Source organism: Micropterus salmoides, unplaced genomic scaffold, assembly GCF_014851395.1.
Source record: "Micropterus salmoides isolate LMB-PRFRI ecotype aquatic unplaced genomic scaffold, ASM1485139v1 Ms_hic_scaffold_5, whole genome shotgun sequence".
NCBI classification, from domain to species: domain Eukaryota; kingdom Metazoa; phylum Chordata; class Actinopteri; order Centrarchiformes; family Centrarchidae; genus Micropterus; species Micropterus salmoides.
In genome coordinates this window covers 23,547,302-23,573,488 of record NW_024044237.1, presented here as the reverse complement: position 1 = coordinate 23,573,488, position 26,187 = coordinate 23,547,302, and the positions used below count along the sequence as shown (strand labels likewise).

General features: G+C 38.7%; 1 protein-coding gene across 3 annotated transcripts; it reads left to right on the top strand.

The window, feature by feature from the left end:
- Window positions 1-3,056: 3,056 nt before the first annotated feature.
- Window positions 3,057-26,086, top strand: ocrl (OCRL inositol polyphosphate-5-phosphatase). 3 transcript variants are annotated; one of them, XM_038699115.1, is made up of 24 exons: window positions 3,057-3,455; window positions 4,107-4,176; window positions 7,221-7,312; window positions 8,000-8,038; window positions 8,427-8,540; window positions 12,210-12,404; window positions 12,582-12,831; window positions 13,023-13,196; window positions 13,308-13,409; window positions 13,519-13,633; window positions 13,759-13,875; window positions 15,116-15,297; window positions 15,687-15,798; window positions 16,156-16,265; window positions 17,426-17,561; window positions 17,695-17,805; window positions 17,964-18,129; window positions 18,672-18,907; window positions 19,645-19,668; window positions 21,577-21,696; window positions 22,505-22,589; window positions 22,886-23,013; window positions 23,170-23,281; window positions 23,893-26,086. In XM_038699115.1, exons 1-24 carry the CDS (start codon window positions 3,428-3,430, stop codon window positions 24,015-24,017), a joined length of 2,943 nt encoding a protein of 980 aa, XP_038555043.1. In that variant the 5' UTR covers window positions 3,057-3,427; the 3' UTR covers window positions 24,018-26,086. The 3 variants fall into 3 exon arrangements, with proteins under 3 accessions (XP_038555043.1, XP_038555041.1, XP_038555042.1); XM_038699113.1 differs by having other exon boundaries at window positions 3,057-3,503; window positions 4,097-4,176; XM_038699114.1 differs by lacking the exon at window positions 19,645-19,668 and having other exon boundaries at window positions 3,057-3,503; window positions 4,097-4,176.
- Window positions 26,087-26,187: the final 101 nt, after the last annotated feature.

Sequence of the window (26,187 nt, the reverse complement as noted above, 5' to 3'; positions counted from 1 at the left end):
CCTCCTTTTCTATGTATTGTCATTCACGACCAATAGTGGTGGAAAGAGTATTCAGATAATTTATTTAATTAAAAGTAGCAATATCACACTGTAAAAATACATTTTTACAGTTTATTTGTTTAGCACATTTCATACACAAAGGCCAGTGCTTTACAAAAAGTATAAAAAGGCAAATAAACAAATAAAACCAGAAAATAGGACTATTAATAAAAGAAAGACTAAATAGAATGATACAAAGACAACAGTAGAAATACAATAGATTGAAAACATTGAAGAAGTGCAAAAGTATAAAAATGTAATATTTTTAAACGACCTTAGGAAAGGCAGTCGCAAATAGAAATGTTTACCTAAGTAAAGTATTATCAGTGAAATGCACTTAAAGTATCTGTTATAACACAAGACATAATATATTATATATATATGTTTTTGGATTAACATTTCTGCTGCATTAATGTGCATTTTAATGATTTAGTTGTTAAGGTTGTGGTAATTGGAACTACTTTATATACTATTATAGGGCTGGACGAAGGTTTCACATCTTTCGATATCGATAATTATTACGATATGTATCAAACCGTTATTTCTTTTGAGTTTAAAGGCAGATTTTTGCTCCTGAGTGAAAGTAGAAGAAACCTGATGGTTAATTGTGGTTTAAACTCTTCTTTATGGTCAGAAGATAACAAAAGCTTGAGGCCAAACAGTGCATCACTTCACAATCCTGAGGTAGAACATTCAAAACAATTATGATAAAAGCTTTAAAAGCTTTGTCAACAAATATGCATGAGTAAAATTAAGTGAAAGCATTTTTCAGTCCTTTTTCCTCAACAAAATAAACATCTTAAAATTAAGTACTAATTTGTGTATGATTTAAGTGAATAAAATCAAAAATTATTGAATATTTATTGAACATTTGTTATATTGTTATTGAAAAAAATTATATAACGATAATTATTGTTATTGTTTTATTGTCCAGGCCTAACTGTTGGTAATCTACAGCAATGCATCATAATATCATTATATAGCGTCGCTGTCCTGTGGAACCACAGATCTCTAAAAAGTCAAAGCCCTGTTTTCAGCTTTGTGACAATGCACTTTAATGCAGGTTATACAATGTATTTTTAATTGTTTAGTTTAAGAAGTAGGCGACTTTTTTCACCATATTTGGAGAGAGTTTTCACCGGACTGGAGGGGTATGAAATATTTAAATCTGAAAAGTAACGCTAGACAAATGTCAGACAAATGTAGTGTAGTAAAAAGTAAAATATACGTCTGAGATGTAGTGCAGTAGAAGGATAAACAAACTAGGTTTATTATAATCATTATTAACATTAACATATCCAAAGACATGCAGGCTAGGTTAATTGGTGTCTCTAAAATTGTCCTTAGGTGTGAATTTGAGTGTGAGTAGTTGTTTGTCTATGTGTGGCCCTGCGATGGACTGGCAACCTGTTCAGGGTGTACCCCGCCTTTCGCCCAATGTCAGCTGGGATTGGCTCCAGACCCCCTCGACCCCGTACGCAGGATAAGCGGTTGAGGATGGATGGATGGATGGATGAACATTAACATCAGATGACTTGTTCTCTAAATAAATGTCAAAAAAATAACTGAGGACAAAGATTTGACCTCAGTTCATTTAACAGATATGCTGCCTACATTTGTTTTGATGTAAAAATGTTGAAACAACTTTAGACTGTGCATTACAAAGAAAGTCATTCTACATAATAAAGATTGTTTTAGTGCAGTGAGCGGCCTTTTTACAGTGATGCCTCTGTTTAATGTTTCACAAATAGTACTTAAATAGTTAAAGAACCAATGCACAGTGAGCAACACGGGATGTAAGTCAGGGTAAATCTGTCAGATGCCGACAGCAGCTCCTAATTTGATCTGACTTTTCTCAAATGTAATTTTTTTCTTAGTCAAATGCTGGATGCTTTTATGTCTTCTGGCCTCTAGAAATTCTACAAATGAAACAAGAAAGGAAGAATCACTGTTTAGTGTGACTGCTCATAACCCATCTCCATCACAGGGTATATACCTGTGAGGAGGGGTCACAAGTGGACATTGCTTCATTTTAAGGGGTCACATGCCAAAAAAGTTAGATATTGTGAAGAAGTAGATTTATCAATTTATAGTGTATAAGTGTAAAGTGTTTAATTTAAGTGTAAAATCAAAGTAACTATAGCAGATAAGTAAATGTAGAAAGTAAAAAGTACATTATTTCCCCCTGAATTGTAGTGGAGTAGAAGTGTACTTAAGTAAAGTGCCGCAAAATTGTGCTTGGCTACTAAAGTTTAATGTAAATAATTATGAATTTAACATATAATATTTCAGATTTTCTTTGATGGTTTGTACTTTAGGGCTGAGAAAGTCTCTGGTCCACACTCTGCGGCAGAAAGTGACGTTATGTGCCTCATACTTGTTGCCAACTGAAGAAGAAGAATGGATAAGAAACAGCTATTTCAATAAGTAAAGCAGAAGCTAAGGCAGAAATCAGGTCGACCATTAATAAAATGTGTCAGGTATGTTGGGATGCAGAGGAGAAAGGAAGGCATTTATGCTGCATTCAACAAAAGGTTGGGACAAAGAGGCTCAGTGGAAGAAAATGAAGGGAAGACACCAATGTAACTAGGCTAAGTATTGGACACTGTGGGTTTAATAAGTACTTACATATTATGGGTAAGCACATATCAGAGAGGTATGAATGTTGTGACAGTACTGAGTCTGTTAAATGTGGTTTTTGAGTGTCAGAAATATGAGAGGGAAAAGAAAAAGACGAAAGAGGACATAAGTAGGTTAGGGTTTCAAGGGAATTCACTAGGGGACTTACTGACAAAGTCATTAAATTACGTTAGTGCACTTTTATTTAGATCCTTAAAGGTCAGAAAGGATACAATGTATTTTTGGTTTTGTTATTGTTTTTTTGTTGCTGTTTTTGCTTTGTTTTTTGTTTTTTTATCTCCGGCCCACACTCCAGTACAGTAGGTGGCGTTAATGCACCATGTAAGTTGGATGCCAGCCGCCGTAAAACAACAATGAAGAAGAAGAAGAAGAATGGACAAATAACTAAGCAGGGAGCGGGTCGGGAGAAGGAGGGAGTGCTGCAAACTCTCTCTCCACTGTAGCGTAACTAGCGACACAACCAACTAACTGCCACTTATGTAGTCAGAGCAGCCTTTTCCCTGAGCAGAAGAGAAGTAGACATTTAAATGTTTTTAACAGAATGCCGCACACTTACCGGGATATACTAACTTATCGGCTCTGTTGAACATTCGTGATCCCATCCAGCAGCTGCAACAACATCTGGCTAACAAGCGGTTAGCATTAGCAACAAACAGCTGTCACCCGGAAGGCCGCCGCCGCCGCACCGGGTTGGGATTTAACTTTCTCTCTCCGTGTATGGACTGAACCAACACCAAGCCTCTAGCCAATGATAAATCGCTATTTATTCTATATCGGTAAGAATGGAGTCCTCTTTGGGGATATGCGACGAGGAGTGCTTGGCAATATCCTTTTTGAATTAAGTTACAACATTTTTCGTGTTTTTACTCCCCAGTTTGCTTTAGCTCGTTGGCTAACGTTAGCTTTATCATTTTCCCAACCGGGTAGCTAAGTAGCTAACGTCAGTTAACACTAGCAAGTCGGCTAACTTGTAACTGTAGTTTGGTAGCTAGCTGGTGAACTCTGTTATTTACCTGGTTCTTTTATCGCTACAGTTTCCTTCTAATTCAGTTCACTGGCGTTGCTATCCATGCTAATATGACCAGTCTCATCTAACTAATTAGACCCACCTGTTTTTTTTAACATTAAAAAACGTTTGGCATGATTTAATTTACATTTGCTCCACCTAACCAACTCAACCACTGAACTGCTTTCTCTATCTTTTCCAGTGCCTTATGACATTTGTCATATTAATTTGCCTTCTCATTTTCTATAAGCATGGCTTCTAACAGAGATCACTATTTCTGAGGACTAACCATGCGCACATTAACATGAAAGTAAGGTCCTGTCTGAGGTTAATTATTAACAGCTCATGCTTGTGATGTCCAAGCTCCTTTCTCATCCTCAGTCAAAATAATTCCTTGATTGTGATGCTCACACTGTGAAAGGTCAGGAGCTGAGGGCTGGCCAGAAGGAGCCCAGACTACTGTCACTAATTGAGCGCAGTGGAGAGTTTATGTAAGTATTAGAGAAACTGATGACTGAAAATGTATGTGTGTTAGTAGGTTAAGCTAGTGAGATGTCACAGGTTAAGTTTGAGTTTTGAAGCAGCTCTAAGATTTCAATTTATAGATATTATGATAAAATGAAAGTTTTTGACAGCTTTTCTGTGTTCGAAGGTAGATACTTGCTGTGGTATAGCTGAAGTGGCTGGCCATGTACTGTGGGCAGGTCTGTAGCTGTGCGTCTTTTTAGGACAAATATGGCTCTTTAACATGCAAAATGAACCCATTGGATGAAAAGATGTGTGCCATGAAGGTGTCACACTAATAGACAAGATGATTTTAGATTGTACAGTTTGGTTATTGTGGCTTGGGGTTGGTTATCTTGTCTTATCTAATGATGAAGAGATTTGATTGCAAATTACATTACATAAACACTAAACTAAGCATCAAACAGGTCAGCAGTACCCAACACCACACCCAGCATACCTGAGGATGTTATAGTCACAAAAAATGTTTCAGGTGTCATGCAGCCAGGCTGAAATAAGAAAGTCTGCAATGGGACACATTTAAACCGGCACTTGGCAGCTTCAGCGTTTGTGTTGTGAAAAGGGATGTTGTAGTTGACGTCAGTGTTAAACCATCAGTGTTGTTTGTGTTTGTAGACTGTTGTGGCGTGCACAAGCATGAGGGACAAACCATTTAGCAGCCAGTTCACCACCTATTATCCAGCATTCCTCCACTTAGTCCTGGACTGTAATGAGACTCACATGGGCACACAAGCTCTGTCCTCAGCTGACTGTATTAAAACCACACATGCTAAACTCCACTCCTGACAGGGAGAAAAGGGTGAAAAGTCATGGAGACCAGGAGCTTTCAGGGTTGTAGTTGGTGCTTTACAGATATTATCACATGTTATAATAATTGTATAATTGTATGGCACCTTGTTATCACAGGGTGAAGAAAATAACAGGAGAAGCACATTACAATGCAACACCCTAACAGTAAATATCATTGCAAATCTGTAGGCTGTATGTTAGTGTGGTTAATTGAACATCTTATTAAGCATCTTCTAGTCATTGTTGGTGCTGATGTAATTGTGACAACCTGTCATCTTTGCCATTGCAAACAAAACCTAACACTAATGATGGATGAAGAATAGCATACCATATCCATCCCATGCCATCTTCTATCTACGTCCACAATGTTACACTTGTTACCTTTCCCTCTGAAGTCCTCGGCCATCTTGAAATCATAAAAAAGGAACCCATGTTGCCTCCCAGAGGTGTCCATGCTGATTCTGATCCCTTTTTCTAATTTCTAACTTTTCATTTGTCTTCTATTTAAGTTGTTCTGTTTGACACAGTTCAGACTTTTGCAGTCTTTCTCTATTAATGGACCAATATCAATTTGAAGCTATAATAGACATGTACAAACAACTAGGTCAAAGTTATTTTTAAAGGTGAAATAAAGTGGCTTACATATGTTTAAAGAGGACAAAGAATAGAAACTATATCCTCAAAAATAAACATCAAGTTGAAGCGTGTCTGACCATCTCAATTAAAATGTTCACCACAACATTCGTGTTTAATTCAGGGCTGCTGTATTGTAAGTAGGGTGACCAGATGGGAATGGGTGAAATTTGGGATGGGGGGGCTACCAGTACATTCAGTGTCAATGAACATTAACACGTGAAAATCAAAGCACAACGCTAAAATTAATTATTTTTGTTCATGAAGTCACCTGTCTGTCATTAGGAAAAACACGACAACTGTGGATATGTAACTGTGGGTAAATCATGATCTTTTACCTAATTTTTTATTTTATTTATATTTCAACAGTGCAGTGTCACAACTGTCCGTGCAATGCGCATGATGTTGGGTTTCTGTAAATAATATCACAGATTACGGTCTAGACCTTCTCTTTTATGAGCGCTTATGAGATAACTGTTGTTGTGATTTGGCGCAATATAAATAAAATAGAATTTAATGATCTCTCGACCATGGCTGCCTGAAGCTACACTTTCCCTGTCCTCGCGACTGTAACTTCCACTAACCACAAGAAAACAAAAAGGGGAAAAGAGCACGAGTGTTACTTTGTGGCTATAACAAAGCTGTTAACACAATGTACAGATACCCTGCAACCCCTGCTGGAGCAAGAGAAATACACAACGATCAGTATTTAATGATTAATTAGGCCATAATCAAAACCCATGTTAAGTCTAATTTTCGAAACAAACCAGACCGGAGTCGGGACAACTGCTCGTAATTCGGGACTGTCCTGAATTTTTCGGGACATCTGGTCACCCTAATTATAAGGTGTTTCTGTTATTTTGGATGTTCCCCGCTGTTGATTTTTATGTAGCTTACGACATCAGAGGGCCTCTTGCTGATTCAGGAAACTGTGGGTTCCTCTGACACATTTAGTCCAGAAGGGCTGAATCATTTTCCTCTCTTCAACAGTAATCAGACTTATTGTGAAGTGGAGAGGAAGTGTGGGCAGGGCCCAGCGTGCCGCTTTGACCCTGGCTCCTAGTCATCGTTAGGAGAGTGAAATATGACCTTGCCTACATTGAACACATCACAGATTTGGAGCTGCTTAGATTGCCTATGGTTTTTAATGACCCAAAGTTTAGCTCCTCTCAAAGTGCTCTAGGTTACTACAACAAAACTTGACCGAAATGGAGCGATTGTTAGTTAATTATTTGCTTTTTGAACTACTAGACTGAAAATTAGACTAAAGGGGACTTTTGCATGTGTGCATGTGCATTTCAGATTTTTGTAAATCTTAAATTCACATTTTCATCACTTAATTATAATTAATCCTAATAATAAAACACTTACCCATACTGCATCTCAAATGTTGAGTTATTCTAATATTTTCAAAGTGAATGATGTGCATGATCTACCTTTTTTATATTTGCTAGAGAATGGCTGTAATGAAGGGAAAAAGAGAAATTGCTGCAGCTTTTCTGTAAATGCATTGTGTTGATTTAATTGATAATCCTGAATGATACTGAAACATCACAGAGATGATTTTAAGTGTGCTGTTCCCACGCAGATTGGGTGTTTTGGCCACCCCTGATGTTGTTGTGTCTCGTCCAGTGGCTCAGCTGTCTATACCCATCAATGGTAATTTTGAAATAGTGCGAGGTAAGTGACTTTTTTGTTCTTTTAATATCTAATTCATAGTATTAACTGTTTTGGGTATGCTAAGTGAAATAAAATGTTAAGGATATTTTAAGTCAACTGCTACTAGGGCTGGGCAATAAAACAATAATAATAATTATAACAATATAATTTTCCTCAATAACAATATAACAAATTTTCAATGAATGGTTGATTTAATTAACGAACAAATTATCACTTCATTTTTCTTTGAAGATATTAATCTTGTAGAGAAAAATGGACTGAAAGAGATTTTACTCTAAAAAGAGCAAAAATTTGACTTAAAACGTTAAAGAAATAATGAATTGACATTTTACAGTGGTAATTATAGCTTTCAAATCATATGACATTTTTCATCGTGATAACATTTTTGGCCAAATCACCCAGATCTTACTGCAAACTATTTTTAATTTATTTATATTCTTCTATAAGAAGTTTTGGATTCCTGTGCAATTATCCCACCCACTATGCATAGTAGTGTTACTGTTTATTCAGGGTCAGGTCACAGTGATGTAAGTCCAGGGAACATTTCCTTTGTACTTGGAAGACAAAATTTAAAAACACGACAACTCAAGGCTGTTGAAACAATTTATATCACCACTGGTTTACTGCCACAACAGACCTTTGAACTGCATGGGCACAGTTTAAGCTCTCTTTTCTCTTTCATTTCAGAGGCTGAAGAGGCTCTTCTTATAAACTTGTCAGTGGATTGTAAGTACTTTTTAAAATCTCTTTTCAGGTACTAATTCATTTTCCTCCTTTTGTTTTCAGAAATTATGCAGGAAATATTTTGTTTTGGTCCTTAAAGCAAGCCGGAAAGAATGATTTATTGTGGAAACAAAAGAGAGCTAAAGCATGGCAGTTATTGCAACACAGCCCTGCTACATTTTTAGAGAATGCCTTCAGCCAAATGTCTACATCCTTTATTTAGCAGCAGACGCTGGTCATGAGTTACCAAGGATCTCTGAAAGAATGCTGAATTGTCTCACTATTAAATCACTTTGCTTTGTTTTCCAGACAGTCTGCATTTCTAATGTTTGCAAAGTCCCAAGGTGTCGAACATGTGTGTAAGTGTGTGTTTTCTGTTCCCCCTCTGAAGCCAGTGTTAGGATACGAATCAAAGGAGAAAAAGCCCCAGAGCTGCTGTTGGAACTTCAGGATGATGAGCGTACTCAGACTTTCATCGCCCAGGTGAAGAGTGCTCAGCAGCAAGGTAAGACTCCGCTGTCTGCCATTAGCCTGAAGCAGATGGATGATTAATTATTTATTAATCATCCAATCACTCATTTAACATTTATTCACTGAAGGTGGATTACACCACTTGCTGATTTCCTGTGAATTTTTGCCACCCAAGACTCAGATCCAGTTTTAAAGGTGCCAACCCACCTTTGTGAATACATCCAGAAAGGACTAAACCTTACGTCATTACACTTTAATTCTTACATTTGTTTTAGCCATGTCACTATTACCGATACTGGTACTTTTGTACCTTTTTTTTGATCCCCAAAATTATAAGCTATCAATGGCAGTATGTGCAAGGATGTGTGTGTACTGACAGCATTGCTGCAAAGTAATGGGATTTTATTTTTTGAGAGCAATTATAGTTAGTTGAGGAAAAGAAATATGAAATATTTGTCAAGGATGTTGCTTTTTTGTATGTGCTACCTATTATCCTTTAGGCATATTTAAAAAAAAAAAATATATCTATATGTATTCATTGTATTCAAGATATTCTGTTGACCTTAAAAGCTATTGCATAGGAGTCAGTTGGAATTATCTGTAGTGTAAAAGATGCCACCACTTGAAATAGGGATCATATATTGGATCTTGGAGAAGAGTGGTGAGTGTTCAGTTTATTTCATTGACTTGTATTACTTGTGCTCTGGTTTGCACCTCTGTGTGTCAGCTGCCAGAAATAAAACATAAAATAGTTTAACTTTCACACAACTGTCTGTGGTTTATCAAACCTATATATGTATATTGGTTTACCATGTATTATATCTCATATTTCTATGCTATATTAGTGCTCTAGCCAAGGCAACTTTTTGGCTGAACAGTGAGATGATTTTGTTAAAAGAAAACTCAGAGGGTCTTCAGTGACCTAATCCTGACAAGTGGCATCAATATTCCGATTTAATATGCAATTAACTTTTAAGGTCTTTACCTTCTATTATAGTATTATTCAAAATGGACAAGCAGTAAATCAGTGTATAGTATGACCAACACAATATTAGATAGATAGAACATACACTGTTCTTTCTTGTGAGTCAGGCCTGTGTTATGATGAATTAGGTAGAATTATTATTATGAGCAATGGTGGATAAAATATATAAAATTGTAATAATATGAGAAAGATAATTTGAGTCAAGTCATGGCATTAAAGAATATCATACAATATCATCAGTTCGGCCTACCTACAGACCACAAGAAAAAACAAGTTCACCAGTGTGTTATTCAGTAAGCGCTCCAGACAAAACCCACAGTTCAACCACCAATTAACTAGTCCTTATGCCAGTTCTAATCTCCTCCATCCAGTCCATCTTTCTGTATCCCAGTAAGAAAACAAAAAATACTCAGTCTGAGGTTCAATTCAAAAGTTGGCCAATGAAAATAAAACATAGTGACGCCTCTCATGTTTAATAGACGAGCTTAGTAATTCTCCGACACCATCGGAGTTCCCCCCCCCCTCCTCCCCCGCAGCCTGCGATGCTGGTAAGTGGCGCACTGGCTATAACCAGGCTGTAACTCGGGACAGACTGGGCCTCTTTCAGATTTGTGAGTTTGGTTTGAAATGCCATTTCACAGATATTTCCTAAGTTGTCTGGTGGCTGTATGTATGACGCAGGCACGTGTCTTTCTGTTGTGCATTTTTCCTGTCCGTCAGCCGCGGAAGGCCCGACGATTTCACCCACCACCACCACGTTACCCGCGGGTGGCGGGTGCTACTTTCATTCCCTGTGTGACACTAAAGTTTCTGTATTGTCAGCTTCTGTCAAGCTTAAGGCCATTGTACAACAACAAGTCACGGTACAGCGTAACGTGCAAAGTTGATGCTTCATCTGCAGACTGCTTTCCTCTTGGGTGTAATGCAGCCTTTGCGATTAGAAAATCTTGTTTTATTACATTAATATCGCAAATGCAATAAATCGTTCAGCCCTAATTTGTACTTTTAGCTGTGCAGACCTACTTAGTAATAGCCTACCTGTTAGCTGTTGTTAGCGGACATTTTGCTCAGACAGGTGCAATTTAGTAGATCTTTGAAAAGTAGCACCACTGCAAATTATTGGATGGTGATGACATGCTTAAAGTTGTTCTGAATCCTTTGGATGGCATTATAGATTTCAATTGCAAAAAGGCACAGTGATCATGCAGCACACATGCAGTGGATGAATCACTTTTAGATTAATCACATGAACAAGTTATCTTGTACCTCCACAAAACACTGAGCTTTGCAGAGATCACAAAATAAGACAAAAAGATGTGAAGACGTTGATGTTGTATGAAGACTGGTGTGTAATTGTAGGACTCCACAAAGGTTCTTGTGACCATATATAATAAGTGGATAAAGACTGGAACGGTTTTGCCTCATTGCATTTTTGATGTGTGTGCAAACTGTGGCTTAAATCCATGTTTTGGTTGTGACCTCACTTCAGCACTGGGGCAACCTGGTCATGCAGTTTTACTGCAACCACTATCATTTGCTTTTACTGACTAGTTCAGTGTTTCCCATTAATTAACGAGACCATGGCGGCCCGCCATAGTCTAATTTGCTCTGCCATAGTCTCAGAATGAACCGAAAATAGTTTTACACATCTCATAATAACGTTTCAGACCTCTAACATTGTGTTTTGGGGGCGCTGCTCCGCGCTGCTGTAAGCTCGCATGCTCTGGCATCCGACTCGAGACAACCACTTTTCTTTTGAGGTAACGTTAACGGCCTGTTTCTGTCACTCGTTTGTGAGACAGCGATTAAGCTAGTTGCGCCTACATTTGGAGTGCACACGTATTAACGCCTTTATGCTAAATCCACTGTAACGGCCCAGTGCGAGCTCACAGGCAGGTTAGCGAATTTATCCTGTCAGTTTTGCTCTTTACAAAGACAAGTTGCATTATGAGAGTCCTACCTGAAGAGAGGCTGTGAAGTCTTCATGTTACGCGATACAAGAACCACACAACATTATTTATCAAACTTTTATTGGTTTTCAAAATAAGGTGTCTATACAGGATGGAAATAAGATTCATTGGATCATATTCACAGAAAGTATAAAACATATTACATGTGTCCATTAAAAGTAAAAAATAAAATAAATTTGTTGACTTTTTTCGCTGTTTAATCACTATTTATAGCTATACAATGGGTTTATGGTTAAATAATTTATTAGAGCACAACATTGTTTATAAGTGTACATTTTGCACCAAATTAATGCATTTAACTTTAAAATTTAGAAAATATTTCTTCCGAGTGGGCATGCCCCCCGACCCCCCAACAAGGTCCGAGGCCCACCCACCATACTCTCAAGATCCTGTGGGAAACACTGCTAGTTAGTAATTGTAACATCAGTAGTACTACAGTGGAACCGTGCCTTCTTGAGTCCTGCTATGAACAAGTCACTGTAATGCCAACATTGATTTTCTGGGTGTTGGCTCAATTTTACGTGTTAATATTTACATACAGTGAGGTTAGTTAAAACAGGATGAGATTTACTTTAAGCCAAATGTTTCACAAGGCACATTAGCTTCTATCTTGAGCAAGCTGTAGCACTTTTATTGTTTATTTTTTTTTATACAGCTTAAGAAAATCCTTGGAAAGCTGCTCCTCCTGCTTGAGTAAGGTTGTGTTGACTCTGAGCCTCCTTTTGACAATGCTGTTTCATTTTCTCAGTTGAATCCAAACTCACGAAACCCAAAGCGATGGAGCCCCTTGCACCAGCAGCCCTGAGAGGTCCAGTCCCCATCCCACCGCAAAGAGCAAACAGGAACGCTAACTCTGTTGGCTCTGGAGTCAACCCCCCCAAATCTAGCAGTGCACTGCCTCCCAACCTCAATAATAGCATGTCAACAATTCAGACTAACACAGGTAATATACCCATACACTGTGTTTACATTTGAAAATACCCAATGGTTAAGAAAATAACATGCATAAATTGTAGCTACTTTGAAAACAAAGCCCATAAACGCATTTGTTGCAGTTATCCAAATTACTTTCTATTGCTGCTAAATTGAATCCTCTGTTTTTGTCTTACTGTTTCTGAAGGTCCAGTTCAATCGCTTGCCTTAGACTTTGGCTTTGAGGAGAACTTCAACCATGCTCTCAAAGTGGAGGAAAAGAAGAACCACCAGAATCGCATAGTGGCCTCTAGGGAGCCTCCTCCTGTTCCCCCTTTGCCTCCTCGCAAAGGCTCCTACATTCCATCCAATCCTCTGCCTCCTCCACCAGTCCCTAAAGACAGAACTGTGTCCTTTCAGACCAAAGACAACTCCTTTGTTACTAACACCAAACCAGAGTAAGTTAACCGTTGATGACAGTTATGTCAGATTTACTGAAAACACAAGAAACTGCTATTTCATGACCAGATATTCTTTATATGTATATATGACTTTAAGACAGTTTTGATTTTATAACTGCAGTTCAGGAGGCTAAGTTTCCCAAGGTAGAATATGTGGTGTTATGTAATACCTACTTTTCCCATTGCAGTAGCTTTAGGTCAGGGTTTGAACGTGTGGACAGACCACCGTCTTGGTGTGACAGCCCCACCACCAACACCATGAGACAGTCCATGTTCTCCAGCCAGGCAGGACAAAGAGAATACCTCATCAAACACCGCCTGGGTAAGAAGGAGAAAGAGTATGTGGATCTCCAGACCTTCAGGTGAGAGGAGCTTCTTTGTTCTGTATGTCATTTGATTATAGACCTACAATATTAATATAAAAAACAACACAGCTCCTGCACATAGTAAATACTGCTCTTTTGTTTCTTTAGGTTTTTCACAGGCACGTGGAATGTGAATGGCCAGTCTCCAGACAGCAGCCTTGAGCCGTGGCTCTGTTGTGACCCAGAAGCTCCTGATATTTATGCTCTGGGGTCAGTAAGAATTTATCACACAGTACTTTTCTGACCAAGAAGTCATACATATCGTCCTCTACTATTGCTTCACTAACATCCAATATGGTGGCTTGGTTTATGACTCTAGTTTTCAAGAACTGGACCTTAGCACTGAAGCTTTCTTGTACATGGACTCGTCCAAGGAGCAGCTGTGGGTGGAAGCTGTGGAGAGGAGCTTGCACCCAAAAGCCAAGTACAAGAGGGTGAGTAGAGAAAGACCTTCTGAATGATGAAATGCAGCAATTTCTGATGAATTAATACTGTCTAGGACAATTGCCATGTTGATGCATTATTAAAGGTACTAACTTGCTTTTTTTCATGACTACAGGTTCGGATCATACGACTAGTTGGGATGATGCTTGTGGTCTATGCCAAAAAGTCACACAAGAATCACATAAAAGAAGTGGCTGCAGAGCATGTGGGGACGGGAATCATGGGGAAAATGGTTTGTTCACACTAAACTTGTTGAAGTGCAGTAATTCTCTGTCGGTCAGTGTGAAGAAGTACTTTTAAAGTTGCTGAATCTTCTACCAAATATTATTTAAATCTGAATCATTGAAGACTGAAAATATTTCTTCATTAGTAACAGTGTTTCCTCTAGGATTTTTTTCAGCAGAGGGGGCAGGACAAACATCATGTTTGCCTTTTGTGTCTTCATTTTACAGCTTATAACAGATAAATGTACAGCTACATTTATCTGTAGACATTTATATAAAATAGACAACATGAGAAACCTCCTCACTTCTGAGGTGCATTTTATTTGCACATTAAAATCCAAAAAGAAACGTCTCCTCATTTGCTTAAAAGGACTAGTTTGCATCACTAATTAGCTTTAATAACCTCAGCTCCTCCAGTCACCACCGTCCTTTCTTTACCAAAACCACTTTTGGTGGCAGACTGAAAACTGAAAAATAATTTAATCAGTCTGTACAGGACAGAGCTGCAGGCCACGTCAGTTTAGTCTAAGTTTGTACCTGATGTTCTCAACATTGGACAAGCAGGCATTTATTAAATACAGCTTCCAGTTACTTTCTATAAATTGAGCTAATGTTAAGTTACATAGCAGCTATGTAGCTGCTGTAGAAGCTTTCCTGCTCAGCTGTGCAGTCTGAAGGGGATGGGAGATGCTGGCTAACTTAGCGCTAACCGGCTTCACTTTTCCAGCAGGTGGGAAACAACAGACTTTTCTTGGTCTTGAGAAGCTAACACACTGTTAAAAGACACCGCACATTTAGTGCCAGAATATTTTCGTCTGCTCGTGTTCACTGTCACTTTCTGCCGCTCGGATGATCAAACACTTGCTACGCACCTCCTGATTCAGCTGCTCTTATAACACCATCTGTCACGTATGTTCTGCATAGAACGAGGAGAGGAAGAGAGCCGAGCATTGAGTGCTGCTGTGTTCGCACAGTGTGCGAGTGAAAACATTTGTAGCGCATAGTTTAATCATCGTGGGAAATTTTAGTAGCGGCGGTCATGATTCCGCCGCTGCTGAATGCATATATATATAATTTTCTTTAGATTACAGTATTTACAGTATACTGCCCTTGGCTTCTGTTTGATCTTTTTAATATTACGTAGACTTTATTCCTGCATGTATTTGACTAAATTAAAATAAGGTGCTGTTTAAATGTCCAACGGCCTGGCCTTTTTAATGTTTACATTCATTTATTTATTTTTTGCAGGGAAACAAAGGAGGCGTGGCAGTGAGGTTTGTTTTCCACAACACTAGCTTCTGCATTGTCAACTCCCATCTAGCAGCACACGTGGAAGACTTTGAGCGCCGCAACCAGGACTATAAAGACATATGCGCCCGCATGACCTTCCACTTACTGGACCACCCCCCTCTCACTATTGTCAAGCACGAGTGAGTTCCTCAGTCATGTTCAGAAGAAGAACATGGCTCTGAATTAATGTGCAAAGTCTGATTTTACACTCATTGGTTATGTTTTTATTGTCAGCTTGAGGTTTTGTTTACCACCAGCTGTACCTGAATTCTTGTGGTTTATTCTATTTTGTAGATTTTCCATATACATAATTTATTTCACATTTCCAGCATTCTGCCATAGTAAACTAGTAAATTAATTTTATACTACAAAGCTCTTATTATGTAAACATAATCTGTGTCATTGTCTTTTAAGTAGTTGTACAAAAATGAGCTACAGATTCTTTTAGTGTTTGTGATGATAATCACTCAAACATTGATGCCATAACTCTGTTGTATTTAAGCTGTCTCCGTCTCCTTTTGTGTTTCAGTGTAGTAATCTGGCTTGGGGATTTAAACTATCGTCTTTGCATGTACGATGCTGGAGACGTCAAACAGCATATTGTTAAGAACGAGCTAAAAAAGCTGCAGGAGGTTGATCAGGTAAGAAACTGTTACCCGCCTAAGTGTTTATTTCTGAATTCCTTTTCAGCTTCAAAAACACAGACAAGTATTAGCACAAGTTTTAGAAATAATTGTGATAGTTAGTAGGTCCAGAAAAATGCCCCATCACTGCTTCTGTTTCTATAATTAGCTACAGGTTCTGTAGCTGCTTAAAAGGTATTACTTGAATAATTTTGCACTTGGGTGAAAAATAGAGGTTAGGCAAAAATACAAGGGCCGTTTCTTTGCAAATACCGTTATTACAGAGGTTGTTTGTAATCTGTCTTTGTGTGATGATAATTAAGATTTCTGTTTTGACTCTTTCACCAAGTAATGTTGCCACTTTTCATTGTGTAGCTTAACATTCAAAGACTGACGAAGAGAGCTTTCACAGACTTCATGGAGGGAGAGATCAATTTTATTCCCACATACAAGTACGACCCCAAAACAGATCGATGGGACTCAAGGTAAAAACAAATGCCTCTCTTGTATCTTTTTTTTAATCATTGAATACACAAACTCCAGCATGTGCTATTATATCACTACTAGGGCTGTACATAATGATTATTTTTCCAATTGATTAATTTAACGATTATTTTGTCTATTAGTCGATTAATCTAAGGACTAATGTTGTGTATTTTAAAGAGAAAAAATGTATGCTCGTACTCAATTCACCTACCAGTTTTTCCAAAATAAATTTCAAAAACATGCCTAATGAATAAATCAACATTTTATTCAATCATCCTGGTGAAGCACATTAGAATAATGACAATATCTATGACATTAATGACATTAATTTAAATGTTTCTGACATGGATTTTTTTCAATATTGATAGTGTATATAATGTAGTATGGTATCAAATGTATTTCTGCATCAGTGTGGGGCAAAGAAAACAACTGAAATGATTCACAGATTGTCTGTAATGTTTGTTTCAGCCATTTTATTGCTCACACGTGGCCGTTAAATAAACACAAAATATGATTGTATGATTGAATCTACGGCCGAGCGTTAGATTACACATGGTGTAACGTTACGTTACCATGACAGCAGCGGGGCAGAAATTACTTTTAACATGAAAGCAATGAAGAATTTTTAATGGACTACGTGTCCTTTTGCTGATAATGTGCCGTGCTTGTGTGGAGACAGAAAATAAACACGATTTGCGGTGCTGACGTCTACACAAAGTGCACCGGGATACTTTCACTTCACGTGTTCATGCTGCTTCACATATTTGTGGACAGCACTTGTGCTGCTGTGAAACTATTTCCAATTCACAGAGCTCACAGAGCAGCACGTTGTTGAGTGTCTGTCTAAAATACTCACAAACTTTAGACTCTCGAAGGTGTGGTCTTATAGCTGGAGCTTGTTAATCCCTGCTAACACCGGATGCAGCCACGCTAGTGTAATGCTAGTCAATGTATTTACGTAATTGACTACGTCGATGAATTGCCCCAGCCCTAACTGCTACTGTTAACTTGTCCCCATGTCAGTTTTTCTTTTTTTGGAATACTGATTACATTTTGCTTTTAAGAATGTTTTTTCGGCTTTATCATTGAACCAGCACAGAGTTGGCAATCCTGCGTGTGTGTCTAATGTCTGACCCTTAACTTCAACTGTTTCCTGCAGTGGGAAGTGCCGTGTCCCAGCTTGGTGTGACAGAATCTTGTGGAGGGGCAACAATGTCAAGCAGCTCAAATACCGAAGCCACATGGAGCTGAAAACTAGTGACCACAAGCCTGTCAGCTCCCTATTCAATATTGAGGTAAGAAGCTATGTTGTTAAATTAAAAACCCTAAACTCACTGGTTTTGGTTCAAACATCCAGGGTTCTCCTATTAATTCTGACAATATATAACAATAATAAAAATAAATAGGACCTTTATGCTTGTGTAACAGGTTAAGGTGGTAAATGAGGAGCGCCACAAAAAGGTGTTTGAGGAGATTGTTCGAGCGATGGACAGAATGGAGAATGATTTCCTTCCATCTGTATCTCTGAACAGGAGAGAGGTAATGATAAAGTCCTCACATACACTCCTCATACTGAGGGTCTGTCTCACTAATAACCTTTAAAGCAGTGGAGCCTGTTCATATTTCTCCTAAAGTTTGTGGGATAAAGTTACTGGGAATCTGAGGTTAATGTTTGCCTGTCTTTCCCTGTCCTGCAGTTTACATTTGAGAATGTGAAATTCCGGCAGCTTCGAAAGGAGCCCTTCCTGATAACAAATGACGGGCAGGTCCCCTGTCACTTTGCCTTCATCCCCAAACTCAATGACTCGCTGTATTGCAAGCCTTGGCTCCGTGCCGAGCCAAGCGATGGATTCTTGGAGCCGGGTAAGACCTTTTTATCCAGTAACACCTTTTTCTTTTTTTGATTGTCTTTAAGCTTGTTATCTCGAATTTTAGAGCTGTGATCATGTGGTGCTTTGATGATTGGTAATGAAATGTAAAACAGAGATTACACATTTAGTTACATCTCTTCAGGACAACTTTGTACTGTTGCATGTCCCAAGTTTGCCACTGTAATAGTGCAATTTCGAATATTGTGAAGGATCAGGCTATTCACCCTTGGCATTTAAACCAGAACTCGTTGCACTCTTACTCTTCACTCTCTTACTAATGTCTTCCTGGCTAGTGTGGTGTCAGGTGTTGCCCCCTTTATCTATATATGATTGAATGTTAAACAAGGCAGCTGCTAGGGAAGAGTTTATAATCACTGCTCAAAAACAATAGATAACTGATAAAGTTAGGCATAGTTTATAATTACTTTATTAGTTTGCAATAAAATCAACAATGCAGAGGCAACACCTGACTATGTTCTCATCAAAGTTTCTCAAAAGGTTTGCCTTGAACCTATTCCTTATCTACCTGAGCAGGCGAGACCCTGGAGATCTATCTGGAGGTGTATGTCAGTAAAGACTCCGTCACGCTGCTGAACTCTGGAGAGGACTCAATAGAAGATATTCTGGTGCTCCATCTGGACCGCGGCAAGGACTACTTCATTACCATCTCTGGCAACTACCTGCCCAGCTGCTTTGGCACCTCGCTGGAGACTCTGTGCCGCATGAAGAAGCCCATCAGAGAGATCCCCATCACCAAACTCATTGACCTGGTGAGGGAAGGCTAGTCCAGTGGTCATGAAAAGGGAAATACAATCAGACCACCAGTTTAAAGTGATAGGATTGGTGAACAAAGACATATTTTCATCAAACTGATATTGATTGGGAAACATAAACTTTCCTTTACACCGAGCAGTTTAGCACAGATTGTAATCCGATAGCTGTTCCTCCCTCTGTAGCTATTCACTACCTGAAACCTGAGCAGGAACACGTGAGGGCTTGTTCACTCCCTCAGGGGAAACTCAGTCACACAGAGAGACTATATTTGGAGAGCATAAAATGTCTCAACCTGCATATTTCTGGCCAAAAGGGGCCAAGAGAACAAGGAAGTGGCAAAAACATGGGAAGGGAGCTCCTAAAAAACAGGGAACACTGACTCAGGTTAGGCCCATATTAATGTTTTATATGAATAGCCTCCTCTGTTCTTAACATGTTCACCTCTGTCTGTTTCCAAAATGCTATTTTTGATCTGATTTGGCTTTGGGTATAGTGCTGCTATCATTCGGTACTTCTTTATTTCTATTTAAACTGCTCCAATTTTCCTACTGACCCTGGCGTATTTGATTGACGATTTATGCAAGAACAATCCATGATCTATCTACTTTTCTGATTCTGTGTCCACTTCTATCTACCTTGTTCATTCTTCTTATGTTTCCCTGCATCGCCTCTTCTTGCCTTGATCATTCCTTTCCAACTCTCCACTCTGGTTGTGGGCTGACTTCTTGCTCAGGGAGAGGACAGCTACATGGAAAAGGTAAAATATTAACACTGGTGCTGTTAAGCTGTTTGGCAAATGAAGGTCAATATCACCTTAGTTACAACAAGTATCTGCTTTATGACACTTAACTGTTCACGTCATGAAGAGAAACTGGATCAAGTATTGTTAAATTTGGCATGGTAGATCAACAAAAGCCCCAGTGCAGGCAATCCCCTGTTAGTGTGTAACTTGGACCTTAAAGATTAAAGATTTACATGCATAAAATGGTTGGACCTATAACTTTGAAATGGTTGTGATGCTATCCAGCAAGCAGAAATCAAAGGAATAGTTTCACATTTTGGAAAATATCCTTATTCACTTTTATTCTGAAAATTAGATGACAAGTTTGATTCCAATTTCATGTCTGTATGTTAAGTATGGAGCTAGAGCTGGGAAATAATTAGCCTACCTTAGTATAAAGACTGCAATTAGAGGGAAACAGCTAGCCTCTCCAAATTAATCCCACCTCTAAGCGGGCGATCAGCCAGAAAACTGCCCTGTGTTAAAACAATGTCAGGAGCTGTGTTAATGGGGGCCTGTTGCTTCTGGTACAGATGAGACATGCAATCTGATCCAGGAAGTTGAGTCCAGTTTGAGTAACATGCCAAACACCAATTATTGAGCTTTAAGAAGTGTTGGTATGTGTGTGTTTTAACTTTGGAGAGAGCCATGCTGGCTGTTCCCCGTGCTTCCAGTCTTAGCTAAACTAAGCTGATCGCCTCTTAGCTCTAGCTCTATACTTACTGCACAGACTCAAGAGTGGTATCAAATCTCTCATATGACTCGCGGAACGCAAGTAACAAAGTGTACTTTTCACATAAATTTGGACTATTTCTTTTAACATGCAGTCCTTTACAGCTGCAATATTGTGCCCCGACACTTACCTACTGTTTGCACCTTAGGTTGATTTAAAAAGTGGCTTCACTAGCTAATCAGAAAATTGAGTCAGTGCCAACTCGCTCTAAATTTCAGGAAGCTGACATGGGGAACAGTAGGTAACCCACCGGCAGTCACGGACCAGACCATGCCAGCTTAGTAATAATCTGTGTGTGTGGATCAATCATCCATTAAATCTCCTGCTGGCCCACTGAGGACAGGGTGCACCAATCCAATGAAACTGTGAAGACACACACAAACACACTAAATCTCATTTCACAGCAGGTCACCCTCACTGCACCGCTCCCTCATACACATGATTAAAGCTAATGAGAGGAATTATTTGGGTCCATTCACCTAACCTTAAACACTCCTACAGTATGAAGCCAAACGGAAAGCTTCCTCTTCCATTTCGTAACCTGTTACTGATCAGTGAAACTGAATAGCTGCATGAATAAACAGATATCCACTTGGAATATAAATTAGCCCTGTTTCTTTAGAATGTAGCAGTTTAAACATTTTGTGTTAAAGCTTGGTCTTGAATCCCATCTAGAGGATTCACCATACTCTAAACACCCTGAAGGTTCCCAGTAGAAGCTTTGGTTGTTAAAACATTTTACAGAAAATCACATTAGTTCTGCATGCTAGCACCGTGCCCCATTAGAGACCAGTTTCCCCTGCATCTATGTGCGGCCTCACTAGATTATTTTTGGACGTCTCTCATGAGTCTCAGGGATCCATTTGCAGAGACAAAAAGAATGTGATACCCAGCCGTTTGCTAAATGGATCTCCTTCACGTGTACAGACCCCAGAGATTATCCTGATCCCACTGCTGCTCCAACTCACATCACTAATCGATCCAATGCGCAGTCATTCTGTTAGGCTCCATGAATCATACAGTATGGAAATAATATCATGAATTCTGAATAAATCGCAAAATATTGATATATTTATTATTCCAGGAAATAATCTAAAGTCTGTGTTTCAGTTTGTCAGTGTAAAACATGGTGAAATGTTATCTCTCATCAGGAAAAGTCAAAGATGAACTTCCTGATGGTGGATGATGCAAGTAGTGAGGACAAACCTTTGAAGATCCCCAAGGAAGTGTGGATTCTTGTCAACCATCTCTTTACCAAGTCCTGTGATCAGGTGAGAAGGCTACAATTCATAAAGTACTCACTACAACAAAGGATGTGTATCATTGAGCAGTGATAAGACTGCTGAACTGTAAAGGTGAGGGATGTAGTTCATTGTTTTTTACCTTGATATACATGATTATATGATATTTTAAGGAATGGCTTATTGGTGCTTGAAAAGGCCATTTATAGACAAGTACATTTTATACATCGGTGATGTACATGATGGCCATACAAGCGCTTTTCACTTTCCAAGAATGGTCTAATAACTATCTCACAGTCACCTAATCTACCCCAAATACCGAGATACGACACTTATCACATGATAAAATGATAACCTAAAATCCCAGATAATATCTATTTTTATATCACAATATCCATTTAATATAGCGTTGCTGTCCTGTGAAACCATGCATCTCCAAAACCGTTCATGAGCCGAGAAACACAGCCTTTTTTTCAGTTTTGTGAAAGTGGATATTTCAGATAATTTAATTGGTGATTTTCAATGCTTTATTTATTATTTTCTATTTGGACAATTTACACTAAACTCCTTTTAAAGGTAAGGTATGCATTTCTGGAGAAATCCAAATACTATGATAGAGAGCGAACAACGACACTCAATGTAATGCAAGTAATGTAATTACCGTTATAGCTAAATTGTGGGTTTGCCAACTGTGGCTACAGTTGCTGCTGCAATGCTAACATGCATTATTTTTTTGGTGTCTTAAAAGTTCAAGATACAATAACTAACTGTAGTGATACTAATTGGATTTGTGGGAACTGTTTTAAATGTTCCATATTTGTCTCTGAATGTCTCCCAGGAGGACTTGTTCCAGACACCAGGCCTTCAAGAGGAGCTGCAGAGCATCATCGACTGTCTGGACACCAGCATCCCGGACTCCATCAGTATCCTTGTTTATGATGCGAGTGTCCCATAAGCCCAGATTTCACCAATAATTATTATAATAATAAATAGCAGCAGCAGCAGCAGTAATAATTGTAATACTAGTAAAAACCTAAGTGAGCTTGCTAGCTTTGAATCTTACAGATAATAAAAAGAAATCATACATGTGTATAGTGTGCAGGCATACACACGGGGTACGAACTCCTGTTTTTCCTGTTAATATGCACATGAATGATTCACCCCAACAGACCCACACTGGAGTCCATATTTGCTTGTTCTTCCCTAACCATTTATGTAGTTGGTTGTAACCACTCTGTAGCCGAGGCTCTGTTGATCTTCCTGGAAGCCTTGCCAGAGCCAGTGGTGTGTTATGAACTCTACCAACGGTGCCTCGACTGTGCTCATGACAGCCGCCTCTGCAAACAGGTGCAGTGACTTTGTAACATACCCTCTGTTCACGACTCTGCAATTTACTATATTTACTCAACTAGGCATTGTTCTCTATTTTCTGTGAAGTCTGTCATATATAATGTGGACAATAATGCGTCCAATTAATCTTTGCCTACTTTTGACGATTGACAGTTGATCTCCCAGCTGCCTCGTGCTCACCGCAACGTGTTTCGTTACTTGATGGCTTTTCTGAAGGAACTTCTCAAGCATGCTCACAACAACAACCTAACAGCCAGTCTCATAGGTATGAAACGGGTATCTCCTGTCTTAATATTTGCCAGTTCATAAAAAAGATGTTTCATATTCATTACCCCAATGTATAGTGTAAGTTTGTTGTATATGTGGCTTGGTATGCATTTGTTTAATTTCTTCCCAAGGATATGAATAATCAGACCAACAACGTCTGTTATTTCTATCCCCATAAAGTGTCACATACAGGCAATAATTTGTCACCAGAATCGTCTCATATCCACAAGTAATGAGATGATGCTATTTTATTAACCAGTCATTAGAGTGGACAACTGACGTGAAGTAGTTTGGGTTATGGTACTGTACCTTGTTTAAAGGTGGGATAATACAATTGTAGAGGAGAGCAGTAATTATTCACTCTTTTCTTTACCTTAGATTTTCAGTCAGGCATTTTACCATCATCTTTATGGTAACCATCCTGCTAAATATCCTGAGCATCACAAGTGTTGGCTAAAGCGATATGAATGTTTTAAGAGTGTATGTTGTCTGATTATCCATACCATGTAAGAATGTTTTTCTTTTATTTAACTTGAGATAGTTGAAATAAGTTATTGTTAGTACATTGGTTTCTGTTCTTCACCTCTTTGTCCTGTCCTTGTGTTTTAGCTACACTCTTCGCTAGCCTCCTTATCCGACCGCCTCCCAAACTAATGGGCAGGCAGACACCACAAGAACGGCAGAAAGCCATCGACTTCATTCTGGGTTTCCTCATGGCAGGAGACGAGGAGTAAACGAGGTTGATCTCACAACGTCAGTCAGGTTTGGAGTCGATTCCCAACCTGGCTTTCTCTTGGCAAAGGACCAGGACCTGTAGGACATGGTGTAACATGATCCCATTGGTATTTTATCATCTGTTGGAGACCAGTGCAGCTGTTTTGCACCCCACCTTTCACAGACTCTCATGGTAAAGGAAGACGTCCATTAGAACTATGATGATTTTACCAAGTGTCATATCTTCAGTTCAGTCACCGTATGACCGGTCGCTGGATTTTGAAGCGCTTGGAGAGCTTTGAACCAATACCTATGCACTTTTCTGATTACCTAAAGGCCCTGCGCCTTCAGTCTAGAGTTGTCCTCGTCCTCCGCTGACCCTTCTTATTGTAGGTGCTCATGCCAAAATAACCCATGAACAGTGAGTGGTATGAATGTGAAAACACTAAATAGCTATAGATGCTAAGCGAAAGACTGAATTACACTAAAGAAAAGGAAATTCCTGAAGTTTTAGGAAGTAGAATAAATACTAGTATATTGTTCAAAGCATTGAATAGTTTGAAATGGGACAATTGTGGAAATCTATATACTAAGAATGTTTAAGCTTAAGATAAATCACGACAATCATTCAATTATCAATTCAATGAATAATCTGCGAGAATTATTTTTGTCCATATTCACTGTATTTGTTATTTATAATTTTCTTTCTTCTACGTTTGCACCATCTGAACAGTTTTTGGTTCCTACTACAGTATGGTTTACTTTCAGCTCTGCATTGGTTGTAAAATATTGGAAATATTCATCACATCATCATTTTTATTGTCCTGTTAAAGAAAACTCCTTGTCGTGAATGTTTTGCTGTGTTTCTGTGTAACTCCAGCTGTGAGCCTTACATCTTCTTCCTCCAGAGTTACAAAACAAGTCTGTTAACACACTAACTTCCTGGTTCACCAGAATCGAGTGAGGAGTCACCCCCCTCTGTGGTTCTCGATGTCTTAAATTGTGTAAATAGTGATTGTTTCCCTGTTTCATGGGTATTTGACTGTCGGTATGGTGGTGCAAATCTGTGATGGTGTCTACAGTTTGTCATGTTTGTCACAAAGGTGGTACTGTTCATATCTGTGTTTTATTTACATGCCTTTCTCTTCACCTCATCTTACAGCTCATTATTCATTGTTAATGAATGCCAAGACACAGCCGTTGTGTTCCTCATGGTAAAGGCCTCTTTTATTTAAGTGATGCAGCATTTTCTGGGTGCAAGGTTAGCAAGATTTAATGGCCCATTACTCTACAGGATACAGCATGTATTTGTGCACCATTCTCCTTTGTGCCACAGAGGAAATGTGTTTCTGTAGTCACTGTTGCAAAACATGTCATAGTGATAAAAATAAGGAACTACTGTGCTATCTGTAACGAACACTATTTCCTCTTTAACAGTTCTACTCAAGAGATGTCAGCAATAGCTTTCACTTTTGACAAAAATATTTACATTTATGGCATTGATTTCTCTTGCTCAGTATCTCCTGTGATGCTGGAAATGGTCCAGGAGTTTTCTTCTCAGACGTTCCAGGAACTTCAAAAGTGAGCAGATGATGTAATGTGACCACACTGACAATCATGGCATTTATAGAAATGCCTGTCAGGCTGAAGTTCTCTCTCTCGCTGCATTCTCGCGTAGTTTCTTCTGCCTTCTATACACAAGATTCTTCTGTTGGTCACAATCAAGCCAAGCTTTGCCAAAAGGTGGCTTGGCCCTGAAGTAATGGTTGCTGGTGATTCAGATTTGGGAGAGCCGTTTTATAATAGCCATGTATTTATTCATTTTATTACTTTAGAGATAATGTCATTTCAAACACAAAATCAATAATAATCAATAACCTGTGATTTTAAGTCTTGTCTTATGCCACTGTACCAACTGATGTATGTGTATGGATTCATTGTGCTCTGTCTTCAGTTTTGTCGCAATCTGTTCATAAAGTTAAGGTACATTTAAAGGTACACAAGAAAACACTTGCACCTGTTTTCAACTTTTCAGATTTTTTGGTGCTTTTAATTTATTTAACAGAAATAAAATCAGTGTATAAAGCTGTTTTGTTTTCCCATTCAACACCTTCTTTTTGAAAAATGTGTGATCAGCCTCTTATTTAGATAAACAAAATTTGTACACTGGAGTTTAGTGCTCACTCTTCA